At 40.2% G+C, this 21,181-nt stretch overlaps 1 protein-coding gene across 2 annotated transcripts in view; it reads right to left on the bottom strand.

The window, feature by feature from the left end:
- The window catches only part of Abca12 (ATP binding cassette subfamily A member 12), a 166,874-nt gene that overhangs the window by 18,630 nt on the left and 127,063 nt on the right, over positions 1-21,181 (bottom strand). For both annotated transcript variants that reach the window (XM_059278245.1, XM_059278246.1), the window contains exons 31-41: positions 20,362-20,522; positions 17,910-18,146; positions 16,939-17,089; positions 14,452-14,704; positions 13,872-13,958; positions 12,768-12,861; positions 10,275-10,402; positions 8,426-8,513; positions 6,112-6,217; positions 1,612-1,666; positions 858-1,035 (exon numbers count right to left, since the gene is read on the bottom strand). In XM_059278245.1, coding sequence (XP_059134228.1) covers positions 858-1,035; positions 1,612-1,666; positions 6,112-6,217; positions 8,426-8,513; positions 10,275-10,402; positions 12,768-12,861; positions 13,872-13,958; positions 14,452-14,704; positions 16,939-17,089; positions 17,910-18,146; positions 20,362-20,522 — 1,538 coding nt within the window. The remainder of the gene's footprint in view (positions 1-857; positions 1,036-1,611; positions 1,667-6,111; positions 6,218-8,425; positions 8,514-10,274; positions 10,403-12,767; positions 12,862-13,871; positions 13,959-14,451; positions 14,705-16,938; positions 17,090-17,909; positions 18,147-20,361; positions 20,523-21,181) is intronic.

Here is a 21,181-nt window from a genome sequence, read left to right as displayed (position 1 = left end):
GGTATTCAGACAACAGGATCTCAGCACTAAGCAGACCTTCACAGAGCACACATTGAAGCTTCCTTAACATTTAAGCTCCCGTGAAGTCCTTAGCAGTCATTACCATTCCTCTGGACTTGGCTTCTACAACAAGCACATTTCAGACCTCACTGGATGCATTAACAGAATGGATCTGTGGTTAATTACTCCCCAACTCTTCAAGCCAATGATCTTGACAACAACTCAGACAATAGCCGCAATCATGGGCAAATGCATACTCTTCTGGGCTCTTGGCCAACATTGGTACATTTGGAGTCAAGTCTGATCATCTGAACTTGGGGAACACTTTACATAAAGGAGAGTGCTATCAATGAAATACATCCTTCCTTGTCTCTGGTAATCTTCTCTAGTGTATCATTCAGCAGGAGCTACTACTTTGAATTTTTCACTATTAGTTGATTAAATTTTTATAAGCTTGATTATTTGGCACAACGGGGTAATACTGTTAAGCTTCTATTTTGCCACAGTAGTGGTTCTCAGACTTGAATGTGCTTAAAAATCACCTGGGGGATCTTGTTTGAAATGCATACTTTCCACACTCCATTTCCCAAGACACAGATTTAATAGACCTGGAGAGGGGCCCAGGAATCTGCATGTTAACGTGCACTGTGGGAATCTGATATTAGAGATAAGTGGAGGTAGGTTTCTTTTCCCACCCACCATTGGATGAATATAAGCCAGACTCAATTGATTTTACTTAATTCGCTGTCCTTGAAGTAATAATTTGAATAATTAAAGCAAATAACACTTGAATGTAAAGCTAATAGACTTCTATTCAAATTGATCCTGTCTCTCTCTCAACGACAGAAGTTACTCACCATGTCGTAGATGAAATTCGTCACCCAGTAGCATGTCACACCGATGCCGGAAATGTGTTGCAGTTGCTTGGCTTTGGTCTGATGCTCCCTGACAATGTAGGTGACAAAGCTGGCCGTGGTGACAGAGTAGCCCATCAGGATGGACAGCGCCACCAAGATATCGATTAAACTGCTGATTCTATCATAAGCAATAGGGAGAGGAAAGCACACATAAGTTTTTGGAACTCTTTTCCCTTCAGGAAGATTCATGACTAAAACTATCAACAAAACAGTACAAGAGCTGGCTGGGACACAAATAAGGCTTCCTGCAAGGCAGCCAGATACTATCTTCGACATGACTCTGCTGTGACCCTGGGAATAAATGTAGCACTCTCGCATCTGAATTGGCTAGGGATGTGTGATAGAAAAGCCTCGGTCTCCAAGGGTTACAGAGTGTATGTGAGGGATATATAGATCTGGAGCAAAGGAATGGTGCTTAAATGCAATGCAGGGAAGTCGAAATGATGAAGCGCTTGTGCACTTGACTCATAAAAGCAGCAGATTCGGTGAATCTGCGGGCAACAGGCTCCACTTGGCAGCTCTTCTCCACACCCTCCCAGAGACTTCCTTTTATCCCAGTCAGTGACTTATATTACCAGCCTTCTAGATTGACATTCATTCGGATACCACTGTGATTTCCAATTATTGGGCATTATACAGACGCTCGGCTATGCCAACGAGAACGGAGTCATGCCAAGGCGAGAGACGTGCTTACGTGGCTTGTTCCTGGTCTTGCACCCCTGGATAAGGATGGCTGTACATCATGATCCCTGGGAGAGGAGAAAGTCCTACTGTCAGAGGGCATTTGGTTGTCAGGAGCACCAGCTTCCATATGGATAATATACAATGCTTTGTTTCTTACAGGATGAGCCAAAGAATTATACTTCAAAGATTCTCATTTGAAGGAAAATTCTCTCCCCGCCCCTTAACTCCACCAAGTTCCTGTGAGTACTGGTATTCTCTTAATAAGAAAAGAAACCCTCTCTACTTGAGCGTGGAACCTTCTGGAAAGAGACAAGAACATACATTTCTTATACAGCACGTGCCATACTAGGGAATACATTTGAATGATTGCTTCTTATGTTCTTTTGTCTGGTCATGCCTATTTGTATGTCAGCTGTACCTCAGAAATAGAATACATTTAAATAAACAACCCAAATGGGCATCAATTATACGAGCCTCTCTAAAGAACGGGTACCACCTCAACCCTCCTTTCTGAGCTGATGGTAGTGGTCAAGAAACATGGTCACCCGAGAAGAGGGCCCCTCCTCCTTAACTACTTCTAAGAGGCTTAATGTTTGGAAGTCCTACCAGAGCAGGCATTGGGAACCTCAGTGTTGCATTTCCATAAAAGCCCAAGAAGCCTCAGAGCTTCCAGCTGCCTCCACATTAAATTAGTAGCCATTTAATCCCACCACAACCACAAATTATTGGGTTCTCAGAGTTGGCTATACTTTCTGAGTTGGAAGCAAGGCTCTTTCCTCTCCTTTTTTCTTAGGATCTTGCTTAGCCAAAGTCAAAAGTGGACATTCAGTTTTCCCAAACACCATATATAATGTGAAGTCAGAATATATAAATGTGGGAAAGAATAGTAAGGCATGAGACTGAGGATATCCTCTACCCCTAAGCAGCTATATACCAAGCAAAAACTTTTGTGCTTACTGCTTGTACAGTATATGGTAGGACATTTGGGTGGGTGCGACATTTATATGTATTCTTTAGGTAACTTAAATTTATAGCTCTTATTAAAAAGATTGTCACACGTTAAGCTGAATTCCTTAACAATAGTGTGCTGGCTAGTTTTATGTCAACTTGACACAGGTTAAAGTCATCTGAGAGAAGGGAACCTCCCTCACTTGAGAAAATGCCTCCATAAGATTGGGCTGTAGACAAGCTTGCAGGGAATTTTCTTAATTGGTGATTGATAGGGGAAGATCCAGCTCATTGTGGATGGAACCATCTATGGGCTGGTGGTCCTGGGTTCTCTAAGAAAGCTGAGCAAGTCGTGAGGAACAAGTCAGGAAGCAGAAGCCCTCCATGGCCTCTGCATCAGCTCCTGCCTCCAAGTTCCTGGCCTATTTGAGTTCTTGTCCCGACTTTTGTCAATGATGAACAGTGATATGGAATTGTTTGGATTCAAACACACCCTTTCTTCTCCAAGTTGTTTTGGTCACAGTGTTTCATCACGCCAATATTAATCCTAACTAAGCCAAGTAGCATGTTGAAAAAATATACAGTTAAAAAAGGAGATAAAAAAAACAAAGAAATAAAAAACGAGGTTGACCTCTGATTTTTATCACATTATAGGGGAATTTACTTTTCTTATCTTCTGTTTTGTTTTATTTTTATTTTTTAAATAGGTTCTCACTGTGCTGTCTTGGTTGGCCTGGAACTCACTATGTAGACCAGGCTGCCCTTGAACTTACAGAGATGAAGCTACCTCTTACTCTCTCCTGAGTACTGGAATTAAAGGTTTTGACCAGTATGCTCTGTAGCTTCTTCTTCTTATTATTATTATTATTCTTTTTTTTAACCAAGGGTCTATTTTTCTCTTGGCCCTTCTTAAAGCCTTCTAAACTATAATACAGACAGGGAAATGTTGGCCTTTTATTTATACTTTGTATTCCTGAAATCAAGAAGTACTTTTATTTAACCAGAGGAATCTTTGCAATATAGTTTTGTCTACTCTGCAAAATGCTGTGGAGTCAGGTGTTCTCATTAGTATCTATTGAAAGATGAAATAATGTATCAAGACTAGACCCCTGTATCATAAACCTCCCCACAGTCTCTATAGCATCCAACACAATGTTTGAAGTATATGACTGACCAATGGATGCTTATTAAAGCAAATTAAACATTAAATTTCCAATTAGTGTCTTCCTCACATGTAACCCATATCAAAAGGGGGCCTTTTGGACGGTCCCTATAGATATCAAGCTCAAATGAGATGCTTCCTGTTGGCCATTGCTGCTAAGGCAATGGAGGATAAGACTAAACATTAGCAGGGTAGGGGGAAGGCACAGCTGTACAACATTTGTCAGAGAAAACACACAAACCAATATTCTTTGGGAAGAAAACAGAATTTCCACATGAAGTTAACCACTAGAGGGAACCACATGAATAGAGCAGATACTGACATTGCCAACGAAAGCTAATTAAAATATTTTATTAGCATATTAAGCTTCAGAATAAATGAATTTTACAGCTAAAGTAAAACCCCAGTTCACTTGGAGTCTAACAAAGACACCTTCAAATAAGTAAAGGATGTTGAGAAAGAGGTGGTGAGAGCAAATAGCTGAGTTTTACAGACAAGCTCTCTTGCCATGAGACCCCACACTCAAGCAGTGTGAAACAATGAATCTTTAAGAGTGATACAGATTTCTTCAATGAAAGGAATAAAATGTCTAGCAGAGAGGGTAGAATGCTACCATTTTTCATAAGTTTGAATAATAAAAATTAACAAGGAATAGAAGATACACCGCTCTTAATTTGTATATAAGTTCATTTAAGCTTTATTTTTAAATTGAAAAATAAATTTCACTCTAGGGTCAGTATAAGTTTTGTGCATCCAGATCCTTTCATACTCTGTAACTGAAAACACACTGGCTGAGCCCTACAACAACCTGCCGGAGTCTAGAGAGAGCCTCCATTTGCCTTGGTCTAAGTAATGAACACTAATTAGAAAGGAAACCAGGACACGGGTTTCCGGAAGCCGACCCTTTGGGCGAGGTGGCATCCTCCCATTCTCTGCATCTTTTGCTACTTCCCACGAGCTATTTCTGTAGCTGCTACACTTTCATTATCTGTCACAACAATACGTGTCTTTGGGTCTGAATGAAGCAGCCCGCAGGAGGGTTTCCAGCCGTATTTCAATCCAGGTTACACTTACCCGGGTTTATTCACCATTTCATTTTATTTGCTACTTTGGACTTTGTCCTTTATTAATGTGCTGTACCTGAGGACTATCCATCTTGGTATTTTCTTTCAAGCTCTTCCTGCTACGGAAAAAGCCTAAACAGTTGGGGGAAAACACTATTTCCTCTGAAAAGAAGATTCTTGAAGACTCTGCTGCTGGACTGTGTATGTTACACTATAGTTACTTCCGTAATTATCCGCACATTAGCAGACACCAGAATGCGGGGTGGGGGTGGGGGGGTGGGAGGGGTGGAGGGGTGATGAAACAAAGGGGTGGGGTGGGTCAGCTTTTATAAAAGATAGTTTGTGCCATTTATCCTTCCTAACAGGCTGGTTATTAGGCTGGGTTCTGGCCAGCAAATGTATTACTTCATTTTTCTCCCTCCTTATTTTTATTTTTTTAGGATCCTATGGAAAAATAATTTGAGCAAGGCTCAAGGAGATGAAATGCTCTGATGAACAGTAATTGAATTAGAAAAAAATAAATCAACTTCTTTTAAATCCCTGCTCTGTTTAAGAATGATGTGGAGGGCTTTGGGGAAACAAAGCTGAGGTGGACCTGGCTGAGTCTGAATAAAACAGCTAGGGGCATCAGCAAAAGGAACAGGCAGAACTCAGAGAGCCCCGAGTTCAAATCTCACCTTGGCAAATCAGTGAACGCATGGGAACAAACAGTAATGCTAACCCCAAAGAGAACCGTAAGGACCAGCAGTATTTTGCATAACATATGTGTGTCATATAAAAAAGTGCCTTGTATATGATAGCACTTTGGGCACAGTGTAGAAGTTTGTGTTTTAAAAGTTTTGTCTTCCTAACTGAGTGTGGTGGTGTACAACTTTAATCCCAGCACTCAGGAGGCAGAGGCAGGCAGATCTCTATTAATGTCAAGGCAGCCAGAGCTACAAAGTGAGACCTTGTCGTAAAAAAAAAAAAAAAAGTATATAGATCCGTGAACAATAGTTACGAATATTAATCAGTCAGTTCTTGTCTGCAGACACATCAATAGCTCTGAAATATTTTCCATGAGACATAAGGACTAGCTGTGAGAGCAGAGTGGTAAGAAATTCGGGTTTTACTCTCCTGACTTGATAAATGAGGAAACTAAATTAATCTGAAGGTAAGGGGATTATCCAGAACGTTCCGCCTGGAAGGAGTTACCATTTCCAAACGCTTCTCGGAGACCTGCAGTTTAGATGCTGTAAAACACCCACAATGAGGGGAAGCAGATTCAGAGAGCATGCTCACACGGAAGGCTGTGGAAAAGATCATAGTTAGAGATGCCGCTGTGCAGTGAGCCTACCGTGCCGGGCAGCATCGTACTCTGACATGTTAACTCTCAGGAGGAAATTGTTGAGGCTGTTGAGGTAAGCTGGGAGGGAGTGGTAGCCTTCTGGGTCATACCACACCTGTCAAATGTCAAAAGAAGACAAGGTCAGGGTTGTGTTCGAGGAAATTGGGCGCTCTTAACATCTGATGGGATGCTTTGCTTTCAAGAAGAGCATCGATTTCCCGATGATTCGTCCTGAAGCTAATGAGATATCCCTGGAGCTTGATCATGGGCGGGTCTGTGGGTTTTCAGTTTACAGGTGGACAGAGTCTGGGGAGTCAGCTGTCTTGAGTAAGAGGACTGACTTAGCAGTTGCTCTAGACCCGCGGTTCTCAAACTGTGGGTCACCGCCCCCGCTTGGGGGCTGAATGACCCTTTCGCATCCGGCACGTCAGATACCCTGCATTTCAGATCAGATGTTTACATTATGATTCATAACAGCAGCAAAACTACAGTTACGAAGTAGCGACGAAAATAATTTTATGGTTGGAGGAGGGGCTCACTGCGTACAACACGAGGGACTGTGTTAAAGGGCCGCAGCCTTAGGAAAGTTGAGAACCCGCTGCTCTCCATTCTCCGGCAGGCAAAGCCTGAAGTGAACTAGGAAGTCACTGCATCTCTGCCGCACAGCCATAGTGACCCTGAGACTAGAACGAAGACTCTGAAGAAAGAGCAGTGATAAAAACAGAGAGCAACAGAGCAGAGAAGGGGTTGTAAAAATGATGCGAGCATCGGGTCCTTAATTACAAAATTGACAGGTTTTTTTTTTTAAACACTTATAATTACTTTTTAATTATAAATAGTTTTAAATGTTTGGCTTAAAACACTTTTTCACAATAATCACGCATATAACAAAGTTTCTTTCAATGAGCATTTTGTATTGTTTGTACACTGAAGTGTTTTTTTGTTGTTGTTTGTGTTTTAGGGAGGGAGAGGAAATGTGATCTCGCTGGGGAAAAATTAATTGAGTAATTAATGAAAAATGAAAAAAATTATTGTTTTAAAATCCCCCACTAACTTTCTTTGCCTAGTTGGGGGAAAGTAACCCACAGGATGTGAGTTACTTCCCTTTCTACATCAAATGCAAGGTGTTTAAAACACTGGTGTGCTTAATTTAAATGGTCTTAATCTAAAATTGCATTCTGACTTAGACATTATTTCATATTAGGACCTCCCTTGATCATGAAAGGACATTTACTCAGGATGTGGAGAGAGGAGAGGGAGAAAAGGATGCCGAAGTCCCAGGATCCTTCTTTTCCACATCGCTTTGTGACAACCTGGCCCAACAGTGTCTATCTACTGAGTGGGGATGTTGTGAGAATGGAATTAAATGGTTTTTCTAAAAGGTGACCCTGCTGTTTGGCATAAGACAGTCACTAAGTGAATATTAATTGCTTCACTTCCTCCTCGACTGTATGGGTCTCTCACTACCCAGTGAGAAATGTTCAGAGGATATTAAAATTGTCTGTGACTAAAAATAAGTAAGCAAATAAAATCCCTGTAACTGCTATTTATCATCTAGGTAGCCATATGTCTTACTCAGTGACTAGTTTGTTTCAAAGCATTGCTATCTGGGAGAAGAAAAGGAAAACATTGGAATTATTTATCTCCAGTAATTAGTTATTATTCCAGGTTTGGAGAGAAGCAAGCCTAAATACACACACCCCCATTCTCTAAAAGGTCGTGACACATACATAAAAATGCATGAAGTGTAAAGGCACAGTGAGACAAAAGGGTGTAAGGATTACATATATTAACCCACCGCACACTGAAACAGTTACTAATGCTAAGCCCCTCCCTGATCTCTAACCTTCCAGATCACAGCACTGCCGGTTCCTTAAACGGTGTGGTTGAGCTTTCTCTATCCTGTAAGTTTACAGAAAGATGAACACAGTCCATGCACTGCTGCCCACCTCTCTCTTTTTGCTTCTCAGTGATTCGCAGGACATTCAGCCTGCTTGCTATCCAGAGCGGACTGCTTTCAGCTTTCATTTTCATTACTGAAAGTTCTAATGAATGAATGAATGAATGAATGAATGAATGAATTGATGTATTTATCCTATGTCAGATGGGTGTTTGAGCTGTGTTTTGGTTTACTGGGAGAAGCACCACTGTGTACAGTGTTTACACGTCTTCCGGCTCTTATGTATCTGTGCCCCCTTAGAGTACATATATGCATCACACAGAATTGATTTTTATGTTTTGTGTCACTCACATGAAAATGCTTAGATATATCAACTTCACATCCCTATTTATATGATCTCCCAGAAGCAAGACCCAAATTTACCTTAGCAAGAGTTCTATTGACAGGAACTGCTGATATATCAAAACGAAGGTCATTAGTCAAATTCAGCCCGAAACTCCAACCTCCATATCTACATAGAGCAACAAAATTTACGTTTGTTTTACTGGACAAAATCTTCTGAAGTAGATCTAAAATATTTAAGTAGGAGCTTATCTTTTCCTTTCCATCCAGAACACAAAACAGAATGAAGTAAGTACGACCTGATAAATATTTTCTATTGATCTTTCTTATATTTTAACTCAAGCAGACACCACAACTAAAGGCAAGCGATTAATGTAATCTGTCTGGGGTGGCGGCTCATGCCTGTGATTTCAACACTTGGGAAACTGAGAGAGGAGAGCTGCTTTGAGTTCCAAGGCAGCCTGAACTACGACATGAGATCCTGCCCAAAGAAAAATTCCAAAAGAAACACCACACTGAACAACTGCATCATGCAATAAGCGTTCTAAAAAGGAATGGCGTAACCTAATTATTTCCACTTTCCATCTCAAAACTCAACATGATAGTGCTTAAATGTTCTTTTGAGGCAATTAATACCAGAATGATATCATCTATTATCTTTTTTCAAATTATTTAATTGCTGTTCTAAGCCATTCTCCCCCTAGCTTATCGGCTGTTCCTACATTTTTTCCTCTAAGATGCCTGAATGTGATGGTTTTCATAAAAATGGACTTTAAAAATCCAAGTAATAATTTTCAGAATAGACCAGTTTAGATACTCACCAAATTAGATTCAACTGAAATAATGGGGCACTACAATAACCTCATGCTAGATGTGATGGCATAGAGATACAATTTTAACATGCAAATTATATCATAGCTTGCTTTTTTTTTGGGGGGGGGTTCGAGACAGGGTTTCTCTGTGTAGTTTTGGTGCCTGTCTTGGATCTCGCTCTGTAGACCAGGCTGGCCTCGAACTCACAGAGATCCTCTGGCTCTGCCTCCTGAGTGCTGGGATTAAAAGTGTGTGCCACCACCGCCTGGCTCATAGCTTATTTTTAAATGTGGATTTTCAGACTAGTTTTTCATAATGAATCTTTTTATTTATAATAAATTTGCTTTATCATAACATATTTGACTATATGAAGCACTTAATATACCTGAATATAGAAATTATTTAAATATTTGTTTGTAATTAAACCCATGTCTGTGGAAAATATTTACTTGTATATCTGTGATAGAAATCTCAGGAGAGAAAAATCCCAAAATATTAATAGTGGTTCTATATAGGTAGAAAAATCATGCTTTTTTTTTCCTTTGGCTTGTCTTTAACTCAATAACACTTTAGAGTGAATGTGAAGAATTTATGCACATTGAGAAATGAAGGAGAAATGGAGGGAAGGAGGAAGTTTTGGCTAAGCTCATGGGCTTTACATCACGGCAAATGTGCAGGGGACTGGGAGACAAGGCCTTGCCACACACAGACACAATCTGCATTTTTGAGAAATCATTATTGCAACTCAAGCTAACCATCACAAAAAGTCATGCTTTGAAACTCCAAGTACATACAGGACAGTCAATAACTCCTATTGCTTTGAGATAAAAATAAGTACAGATTCAGCAATACATTTTAAGACTTTAAAAAGCCAGTGATTTTTAGTTTGCTCAAATGAATCTTGACTTAGTCATGACTTAAATTTCAATACATAAGACTATATACAGAACAAAATACTGAACCATATAAATAACCACATCAATGATCAGATCAACCATCAGTCAATCAAATCAAAACAATGATCAATTTAGCCATATAAAGAATTTGCAATTATCGTCTCTACTGTCTCAAAAAAGATCATAAATCAATGAAATATGCTATAAACAGAATATTTTACCTTTTCTGCACAAAACGATTTGCAGTTGATATAAGATAATTTTCCATGTGGTTTCCAGTGAGGTTATAAATAACTTGGGAAGAATAAATTCTTCTATGAGGTGGGGAATAGTTAAATTTAGGGCATTCCTGGAAAATAAAATCAAATAAGTTCTTCCTTTTTGTCCTGTGTAAGTTAAATAAACAATGCCAATGTCTCCTGACTTGTCCATTATTGCAAAGGCTGCGGTGTGATCAAAGTGCCCTTTGACTCCCAAGAACTTTGAAGAAGAACTTGCCTACTGCCATGAAATTGGAACAGTTATTACTTAAGTAGAATATACACATGTGTTTAGGACTTACCTAAAGCAAATATGTGACCTTTCCTATGTTGTACTGACAAAGTAAACTTTTTTTTTGAAACAGAAATATGTCAAACATCTCAAGAATTTATAGGGAATAAGAAAGGAATCTGTCTCAAATTAAAAACTAGCATTATGAGAAGAAACTCTTCAAAATGACAGCAGTGAATTGAAAGGTCACACCATACTAGCTTTAGCTACCTAACCTAGGAGTAAGAACTTCATTAAACAGATTACATATAGATTTTACCTATTAGTTATATGAATATGTGTATTTATTATTTAAGAACTAATTTTGGGCTTACAGAAAAGTAACAAAGGTAGTCATGAGAGTTCTTGTGCTTCCTTGGACCACTAAGAACATCTTAACATAGAGATTACATTTCTATTTTTTATTTACTTATATGGGATTTTAAGACGGGATTTCTAGCTCAGACTAGCCTCAAACATAGCTGAGGATTCCATTGAACTTCTGATGCTTTTGCTCCACCTCCCAAGGACAAAGACTACAGCTGTGCCCCACTCTGCCAGCCTTGGAGCTTGTGTTTACACACTTATTTTTACACTTGGCTGTCTACACTTCACACACCGTAGCTCTGGTTTGGCTCCTGAAGTTTCATTGCCATGCTATTTAACCTGGAGGAAAGTCTAGCACCATGAGGTTTTTCCTTTCATCACTCACACCAAGTCCCAGAGCCAGAGGCTCACAGTGCATGTGAGCTGGATAAAACTGCAGATTCCTCTGAAATGCCAGAACTGGATTTCACTGTACATCAAGTTGCATCTACCCAAAGATCAAACTTCAGAATGGCATTGGCTTCCAGATTAATCGGAGGAAGATACCTCCATGTAGACAGTATAGGCCTGAAGATTTTCATCCGATTGTATTATACATGTAAAGAAACACATGTATTATAAAGGCACTGCTTGATGAAGTTTGACAAAGTGAACACACCCACATAATTAGCAACTAATGCAGAAGACAGAATCCCATCAGTACAAAAGCCTCCTTCTCACACTCCCGGCAAATCACTACCATCCCTCAAAGAAAATAGATGAGGTTTTAGCCACTTAAGGTTTTTTTATGCAGCACACAAAAACAATGAGTTTTTGTTGTTGTTGTTAAATTAGAAAAGGGAATAAAAGCTCTGAATGGCAGGAGAGACTAACAGTCAAAACTGAAAGATTCCAAAGATCTTTGTTGAATACTAGTTCTTATTGTTAGTAACTATCTTGCACGGGAACGCCCAAATGGGTTGTGCTCACTAGAAATATTTTCATTGTGAAGTGTTGTACTAGGGTCAGGGTACAACCTTCTTATACTTGAAGAAAGCCCTGGGAAAGATAGCAACTTATCCTGCAAGAGAGAAGTTGGTGCCACAGTGATCCTTAGAGACCAATGGTGATTTTTCTTCCATAAAAATTTCTTTAACATTTTTAATTCATCAGATCAATTGCATGAGTTTACCAGTCCAATGTTGTTTGCATTTCATTTAAATCCTGACTACATCCCCTCTCCTCGAGGATGCTCGCTTTCATACACCGTATGTGTGTGATACATACATAGTGATTCAAACAGAAACATGGAATTCGCCCAGTTAGCTTTGTTCCCCTGACAGTTTAGTGAGCTGAAAGCTTAGAGAGTGATTCTAGATTCATAGAATAAAGATAAAGTGATTGTGGGATTTTTTTTTTTAATTTTCAGGAAATGAATTTTGATGTAAAAACCTTTCCAAATGTTGCTTGGGAACATGTGGAATTCCTCTCTAGACAGACAGGCAACCGACTTCCCAGCTGACCGCGGTGGTGGCATGCCCACTATATTTTCAAATATGACAGTTAAGGCCACCTTTTGTGCTGTGAAGCTGAGCTTCTCAGCTAGAATGGAATTGAGACCAAAGATTCATTCTCAGTTGGGTTCCAAAGAGACCATCTTTTACATCTAGAAATTTGTCTTCAGTCAGATTTAAAACAGTGACCTGAAGTTCAAAGTCAATATTTTTTGAGCTGCCTAGGCCCATATCTTTGAGCTACTAGCTTCCATAAAATGAAATTATACTGACTCTTTGGTAACCTACATAGATCTTTCAAGTTTTGCTATTTATTCTCCCTTCCCCCAACCCCCACTATACTGAAACTGAATTCTCTTTTACCTGGACATTGTCTGAACAGGAGCAAACACCAAAGTTGTCAATAGCTTCTCCACTCGTGTTCCATTTTCCCAGACTGTCTTTTTTAAAACACTGCCTGGAAATAAAAATGATGCCAAAGTGAGCTGTGCGCATGTGTACACATGCATGTTCTCAGTGCTTGTGTGGGAGCATAGAAATAAGTAGTTGGTGTTGAATTCAGGTAGGTAGACCCAGGTATGGCTGATATTCCATAAGCTGATTATGCATTGCAACACTGTTTTTGATTTGGCATATAGTTGGGGTGAGAATCGCAGGACAGCATCAATTGACTAAACAAAGTTGAACCAAAGCTCAGTGTATTTTCTCACTATGGCACGACATTTTGTTCAGTTTGTGCTTCTCATCCTCTCTGCTGATGCACTAAAGCCAGGTTAATATACATTATGTGCTAGCTTGAAAGTCTGAATGAGCTAGGATGTAAATGGGAAAATGCCAAGAGTAGAGCCGGGAGTCTTAGATCTCAGGTTACCTATGTGTCGTACAATCTAGACTTCCTTAGACAAATACACGAGTCCCTATGGTCCCTTGTCTCCTCATCTGTAAAGAGATTAATGGGGCTGGAGATGGCTTAGTGGTTAAATAACTTGCTGCTCTAGCAGATGACCTAGGTTTGGTTCCCAGCATCTATATTGAGTGGCTCATAACCACTTATAACTCCAGTTCCAAGGGATCCAATACCCTCTTCTGGTCTGTGTGAGCACGAGGTGTGCATGTCATACACAGATATACATGTAGGTGCTCACACATACACATAAAAGTAAAAGAAGTATATCTTTAAAAACAATAAACAGAGATTAACAATATAATTCTCATGTTGCAATTGTAAAATATAACTATGAATACAAGAAGAACAACTATATGAGGAATGTAATGTTTATTACTATGGTATAGTATTGCAAATGAATGAATCAAAAGAAAGAGATAAAAATCTGTTAGACACAGACTTTCTATCAGGATATTATCCTTTTCCAGCAAAATCACACACATGCACCTCATGTATTCCCATGCCCACTCACACCAACTAGAATGCTGGGAAGAAGAAGAAGAAGAAGGGGGACAACTTACGAGTTACTCGTATTCAAACACACGTTGTCAATGCCAGGGAAGTTCCATAGTGCTGAGACCAGGGCGTTCGTGCTTGGGTCAAAATTCCTGCAGTATCAAGCGACACGGACTTGTCACTCAACTCACGTTCACTAATAACCTTAAGACCTGAATTGTGCTGTCTACAAGACTATTTTTACATTCCCTCCCTCCCTCTCTACTTCTTTGTCTCCCCCACTCTCCTCCCCTTCTCTTCTGTTGGGGTGTGAATGCAAGGCCTCCACACATGCTACACATGAGTTTTAGCACTGAGGTACATCCACCCTATAGGTGTAAAAATGTATGGAAGATGCAGGCTTTGCTGCCCTGATGTTCTCCTAGGACATGAATTTAACAAACACATATGATTAAAGTCTAACCCTTAAAAGTAAACACACACTCTAATTTTATTTGTAGATGCATGTAAATCCTCTTAGGAACTTATTTGTTAGGGATAGCAGTAGCACATCTCTTTAGCAGAATTAAGTACTGTATTTTTTTCTTCACTCGGGCACAGACTCTGGAACCACTGTGGGGACAATGTTGTCAGAAAGTAACTCACGCATAGAAGGCTGTCTGTTCGGAGGTGCCATAAATGGATGGAGAGATCAGGATCTCGGGATAACTGTTGCTGGAATCTCTCAGTGTGCCAAGGCCCATGGCAGTGGCTACGAAGACGATAGGCAGGACGACCTGAGCGATGAGACCTTTCCAGTTCCTGCGAGTGTGGTGGAACCTCTTGATGAGAATAGCCATTATCTTCTTCAGTAACAGGCCGAAGCCATCCAGCTTCTCGCTCCTTGTCAGGACTTTGTCTGAGAAAGGACAAGAGATTTGACGCGGTTCCAGGCAACCTCCATTAATCAAGTCATAATGTAACTTCACAAACCACAGCTGAATGGTACCATGCTGTAGGATGGGAGGAGATTCTGTTTTCAATATTCGGACTGAAGATTTAGCAATCCATTTCAAATATGGCTCTAAATCAGGGACCAAAACGTGTGCCTCATATATAGCTGAATATAAGAGTGTTATAAAAATTATGACTCACTACCACTAGTTATAATATATATGTGTAGTAATATAACATGGAAAAAGCAAGGATTCAGAAGTTTATAAATGAATCCCGTTCCGCACTCCAAAGTCTCAATGCAGACCCAGTATGTAATTAATAATTTTGAAAATATAGAAAATAGCCTCATCAAGGTCAAATTGAAATAGTATAAATAGAACACCAGCCTAGCAGTGTAAGAACTGGTTCCTACTATAGCAGAAACAATTAGTTTGGTTGTTTCTCCTTCTAACATGAAGTCCAATGAACTCCCTCTAAATGTAAGAAAAGGAAATCTTCTCTAAGTTCTAATTCTCATCCAAGCATGTATTCATTACACTCTCACTAGAAATTTGGAATGATTATGGCCTTTCAAGACTCCATCTTCAGCACTAGAGCCCCCATAAAAGATTCGTTGAAAACTTATCAACATCTCACCCCCACTTTGCAATGCTTTCCAAGGCCTGAGAAAATCTCCATTGCCTTTGAGAGCCAGGGAAGCCATGATGTCCATGGCTGTTCCATGGGGCTCTTAGGGCCAACCATTTCATCAGCTTTCCCCCAAAGTCGGTTCAGGCAGACCTGCCACCACCCGTTTCCACATGTGATAAGACAATGGCATTTGTCAGCTCTGTGTACACTTAAAATTCTCCATCACAAATCACGCAGCACAAAAATCGTGATCTTCATTTAGCTGATAAGGAAAAATACAAAGCTGCTTAATTTAAAATGAATTCCAATTAAGCAGAGCGAACAAGCTTAAACGCCGACTCCTATCTCTGCAGAAGGGAATTGTACAAGGAGCTGGATATTTTGAGTTAATTAGTATTCTTTTCTGTTTCTTGAGAAATTACATGTGGAGGACTTACAGGTGTATCAAAATGGAGTAAATGTGCTTCCTCAAAGATAATGTCAATGAGGGGAACATTCCGGGTGAAGAATAGTTTCAAATTATGAGAAAAAGGCAGAGGCAAATATACCAAAGCAGATGACCACTTTCCAATCAGAGCCCTCAGTTTCTCAGAATCCACAAGTATATTCCCCAACAGATGAAAAATGGGAAGTGTGACAGAGGACAGATGAGACTCGGGTTCCTGAAGTGAACAAACATCAGAGACGATCTTTCCTGAGTCTTCAAGACAGGCAAATGTTTAATTAAAAGTTCTGCTTCTAGAGATGTCTCCCACTCTAAGCAAACCATTGAAATGACTACTCCATAATTCATATATCATTTTACTACATGCTTCCTTAAGTAAATCATGTTTCCGGGGTATAAATTAACTGTCGGAAAGAAATGAAGTGATAATAAAAGCTACTTTTAAAAGAACTTAACCCCTGAAAGTTGTGTCAAAAACGTGATTTTTTTTTCCTCCAAACATATCCTGTGTGAACAGTTGAAGGTAAAGCATTTTAATACAGATATTAACCTTCAGGTCTAACTTAATCAAGTCAGAGACTTTGCCCCAAACAAAGCATTTTCTTGTCCCTTGAGTGAATCAGAGTTAGAGGGAGATAGACACCTTTCCCAGTGAGAGATGATTCAAAAAAAAAAAAAAAAGAAACCAACAACTTTATTTTGGATGACTTTGCTTCCACATGTATGCACCTAATGACAGAGTGCTCCTGATAAGACAGCCATGCCCATTCCTGCACAGCCCTGATTGCGGGAAGAACCGTGACTTGAGAAGCACACCTCTGAAATTACAGAGTTACATCCAGAGAGTATTTTCTGATGAGCAGAAAGCACCCCCTCATCACCTGTCAAAGGGATTTCCCACGTTCACCTCGCTTTCATAGCCATTTCACTTTTGAAAGGGAGAATTTGATCTGCCATAATGAATATTTTGTGAATTGGAAGGATGCTTTTATGCGTCAGGATGGTTAATTTAAAAAGAAACTTTAAGGTTGAATTTCAAAGGAGAGTCAAAATCGGTGCCTCTATTTTCCCAGTTATATCATCTATGAAAAGTAAGCAAAGCATGCGCATTGGGTTTGTACCGTCTCTATCTGTGAAGTTGCTGCTGCTCACAGATAAGTCGTCAGGGGTTGAGGTACCGTTGGTACTGGGAGTCCCGACTTTCCTCTGCGTTAAGTGTTCGAGACTCATGTTACCACTTTTTTGTGAATCTTTTGTCAAGTTCAGGAAGACCTAGACAAAGAAGCCAGATCACTTCATTAACATAAAGGGTACACATCTCTTGGAACCTCAATTTTTATTTTTTAAATTATTATCACACTTATTAAAACAACTATCTCCCAACCGACATGAAGAGAATATTTTTATGTGTAAAAGATGGTCATTCTCATCTTTTGGATGTAAAAGGTTGAAAAAAACTTTCTTCTTGGAAATCAGTCTTCTGTTAGAATAGTACTGAGAATTTTAAGTTTTTCTGATTATGTGCCATATTTATTTAAAAATAATTTTCCCTTTAATTAGAAAAAACCTTCATATCTTTCTCTAAGGACAGAGAAAGTCATATGAGCACCAATAAATAAAGTAGTGGTGGTGGGAACGGAGGTAGGGAAAGAGTCCAGTCAGTGAGAACCGAACTTCCATCCCTAGAACCAACCAAAGTCAGATTCACGGTGTGCACTTGTAATGTCAGCACTGGGAAGGTGAACATTGATGGATCCTTGGTGCTCACGGGCCAGCCAGTCCAGTTTACTTGCTGAGGTCTAGGCCGGTGAGTGATCTTGTCTCCAAAAGCAAAGTGGACAGCGCCAGAGGAATGATTCTAGGGGTTGTCCCATGACCACAGTAGGCATGTGGACAAGATTGCATGTGAACTACATGCACCTATACACACAGAGAGATGTGGACATACACAGGAAGGTGGTACAGATAAAGTCCAGACATACAGTGGCTGCCTATGTTCACAGTGTTGGGTTTGATTCCCGGCACTTTAAGTAACAAATAAACAACTAATAAAGAAATAAATGGAACAAGCAGTAAGGAGATGGCTGCATACCTCCTCAACAGTGGTGTCGGAAATGCCATAGCAGCCGATGTTGAGTTTACCCATGCCCTTGTCCAGCGCTCTCAGGAGGGACAGGTAAGCACCGGAGACCTTCGTGCTAAACGGAGGTAGCACATACACAAGTTCTCCCCCGATGTCCTCCTTGAGGTAGGCTTCCGGGAGGTGTGACTGGATCATGGCTGTAACAGCCCCTGTGTCACAGATGGCGTTCGTGTCTAGACTGGGACTCTGTGGAGGAAACGGAAAGTTAAGCAAACTCTTTTGAGTCCGATCACATACCATTCTTCGAGCTGTCCCCTGTCCCACATGGGGACTTACAGGTCACCCCCCTTCCAGCTGCATCCTTCCACCCACCGCCCTTTAGAGCTTTAGTGCACTCTCCGCTCTTCGCCTGGGTTCCTACGGTATGTCAGGCCATGGTGCAGGCCCACCTTGAGGTCTCTGCACCCCGACAGCCCACATGCCCCTTCTCACACCAGCTCCAGCTCATGGCTTAACTTCTTTTCCCACTCCTGGCTTATTTCTGTCTATATTTATAGAAATAAATATTCTATGTAATTTATCATTTGCTAATTGCTAATGCGTTCCATGATTTACATATTGAGTATAGCGTCTGAATTTTTCACATTCCATCAAACACAAAGTTCATGAATCCAGAATATGGAGTATTTATATCATGTATTCACTGATGCAGCCCCCCAGTCCCTGGAATAATGCTTCAAAACACCATGCAGCAAATATTCCTTTATATATGAATTTCTAAATATAATGATGAATTATTGTTGTTTTTTGTTTTTTGAAGCTCAAGGATAGTTTCGTTGGAGTTTAAAAGAAAATGCACTACAGATTAGATGAAAATCCCCGCAATCACTAGGAGAGGAATAGAAGAAAAGTCATGCCCTTTTAATTAAGCATGGGGTAGAAATAGACAGCTTATTAAGAAAGAACATCTTATTAAAAGACTCCTAATAACTTATTGCTAGACCCATAAAACACCGCGTGTCACAGGTCTTATTTGAGAAGCTTCATGCAGTGGATGACAATTAGCAGAGATATTTACCTGGTCAACGTTTAGAGAATAAGAGACTATGGAATGCTTGGTCATAAATGGAACATATATATCATACCTTTCCCCAAAAGGCTCAGGGAACTTCAAGGAAGGGGGGCAGAAAGATCGTAAGGGCCAGAGGTAGTGGATGACTTCAAGAAAACAGTGTTTTCTGAACACAACAGGGCAGCAGCACCTATGGACTAGCAGTAATTGGGACAGCACGTACGAGACCTCCTCTAGCTCCAGCCAGACACAGTCTCAGCATGGAGTGGGTAGATGGCATGCAGTCCCATCACTAGCTGGGAAGATATTGGTATTTGCTGCAGGAAGAGGAACAATTGGTTTTGTTTAATGACGTGACCACACTCATGGCAGGTCCCTGTTCCCCAAAGCTGTTGGGCAACACAAACTGAACTTGATTTGGGTGGGTATGGAGAAGAAAACTCAAGTGGGGTGCGTAGGAAGGGGAAAGATGGAGAGAGTGTGTGTGGAAGGAGTTTGTGAATGAATGGAATTGAACTACATCGTATGAAATTCTCTAAGAATTAATAAGAATGTTATTTATGAAAAAGGCCTTATCTTTTCAGAGGAGGGGGTGGGGATGGGATGGGGGAGAAGGTTGGGGGAGCAGAAGGAAGGATAAAAGGGGATCTCTGGTTGTTATGTAAAATAAATTTAAAAATTATTAATAAAAAACTCAAAAAAAGAGAGAGAAAAGTATTTTACAATGAAAAGCAGTGATATACACCAATAAAAGTTATTATGGTAAGAGGCAAATTTCAAAATAAAAGGAAGAACTATAAAAATAAAAAAAGAAAAATGTTATAGCCGGCGTAAGGTGGAAGTAGTTGAGTAAAGCTAAGGAAAGAGCCCCCACCCCAGCCTGAACTACTTAGATACGGAGTCGTCCAAAAGATGATCTGAGTCAGGTTCTTCTCTGCACTCTAACACTTGCCGCCACCAAGTGAAGGCATGACTTCCTACCTGCTCTTCATTTGCTTTCCCCAAGCCAGAAAACTTAAATTTCTCTGCAGAGTCTGAAATGTTAGGGGAGAAAACGCTGGCAGTCCATCAATAACCTTTAGAAGGGCATCATTTTGTGCAGTACCCAGTAATGCTGATCGCACATGGGAAATTATCAGAAGTTTAATAAATTCTGGGTGTGTGTGGGGGGGTCTAACAACATCAGATACTCTGAGATGGGAGCAGAAATCTGGTTGTTGTTGTTTTTTTTTTTTTTTAACTAACACACATGCTGAGATTTAAGAACCACATAGGGGAGCATATTGCTGAAATTTAAGCAATGAGTCAAATTGGAGAGAATTAGCCTGCACTTCACAGAAACACTTACTCGTTACCACATGAGATAGTGCACTTCCCCCTCTTACAAACCTTCTTCTTGGTGAGCGTGAGGTGGTAGCCATCTCCAAAAGCTTCCTTGAGGTAAAATGGTGATCCACAGCATCGGAGCCCACCCTGTTCCAGGAAGGCAATGCGGTCACTCAACACCTCAGCCTCATCCAAGTGGTGTGTTGACAGGATGATTGTTCTGGCTTGAGAAAACACAGTCGAGAAAAACATGGAATGAAAAACGAGGATACAGGCTCCACGGGACAGAATTAGCAAGAGTCAGTTCTGGGGTTTCTTGGGACAAGAGTGGTATTAACTGAGGTGAGCGAGCCTCCGTAACAATCAAAGGGCAATTCAGAAGGGTGTTGTTAGATATATAGGAGGGTGTCTTCTCTATAATTTGGCAGCAACTGGCCCTTATTAAGCTTTACTGCTAGTGTCCATTGTTTAGTGTACATCAGCAACTCTTTCTCATTAGTCAGAATTCAGCTTCCATTGTTTCAGTGTGCTCTCTCTCTCTCTCTCTCTCTCTCTCTCTCTCTCTCTCTCTCCTCCTTCCTTCATTATGAAAGAGCAGTAATTTTAAAGACTTTTTGAATATTCCTCTCTGATTGATCCACTCCAGTCTGATTACTTCTCTGCATCACACCCTGTTAGCTCTTACTTAGTTTGTTTTCAATTTATTTTCATTTGTGTACGTTTGGTATCTCTAATTAGATTCCATGCTCCTCTAGGCAGACTTTGGTACTGCCATTGGATCTACATGATCCCCCAAAGCCCATTAGGTTCAATTTACAGTGAGGACTAGATAGGTATTAACTAATTGACCCAGAAATCTCCCCGAGAAATTGTAGGAAAAGAA

Source organism: Peromyscus eremicus, chromosome 13 (genome assembly GCF_949786415.1).
Source record: "Peromyscus eremicus chromosome 13, PerEre_H2_v1, whole genome shotgun sequence".
Classification (NCBI taxonomy): domain Eukaryota; kingdom Metazoa; phylum Chordata; class Mammalia; order Rodentia; family Cricetidae; genus Peromyscus; species Peromyscus eremicus.
Note: the sequence above shows the minus strand (reverse complement) of the source record. Positions and strands in the feature narration are given on the sequence as shown.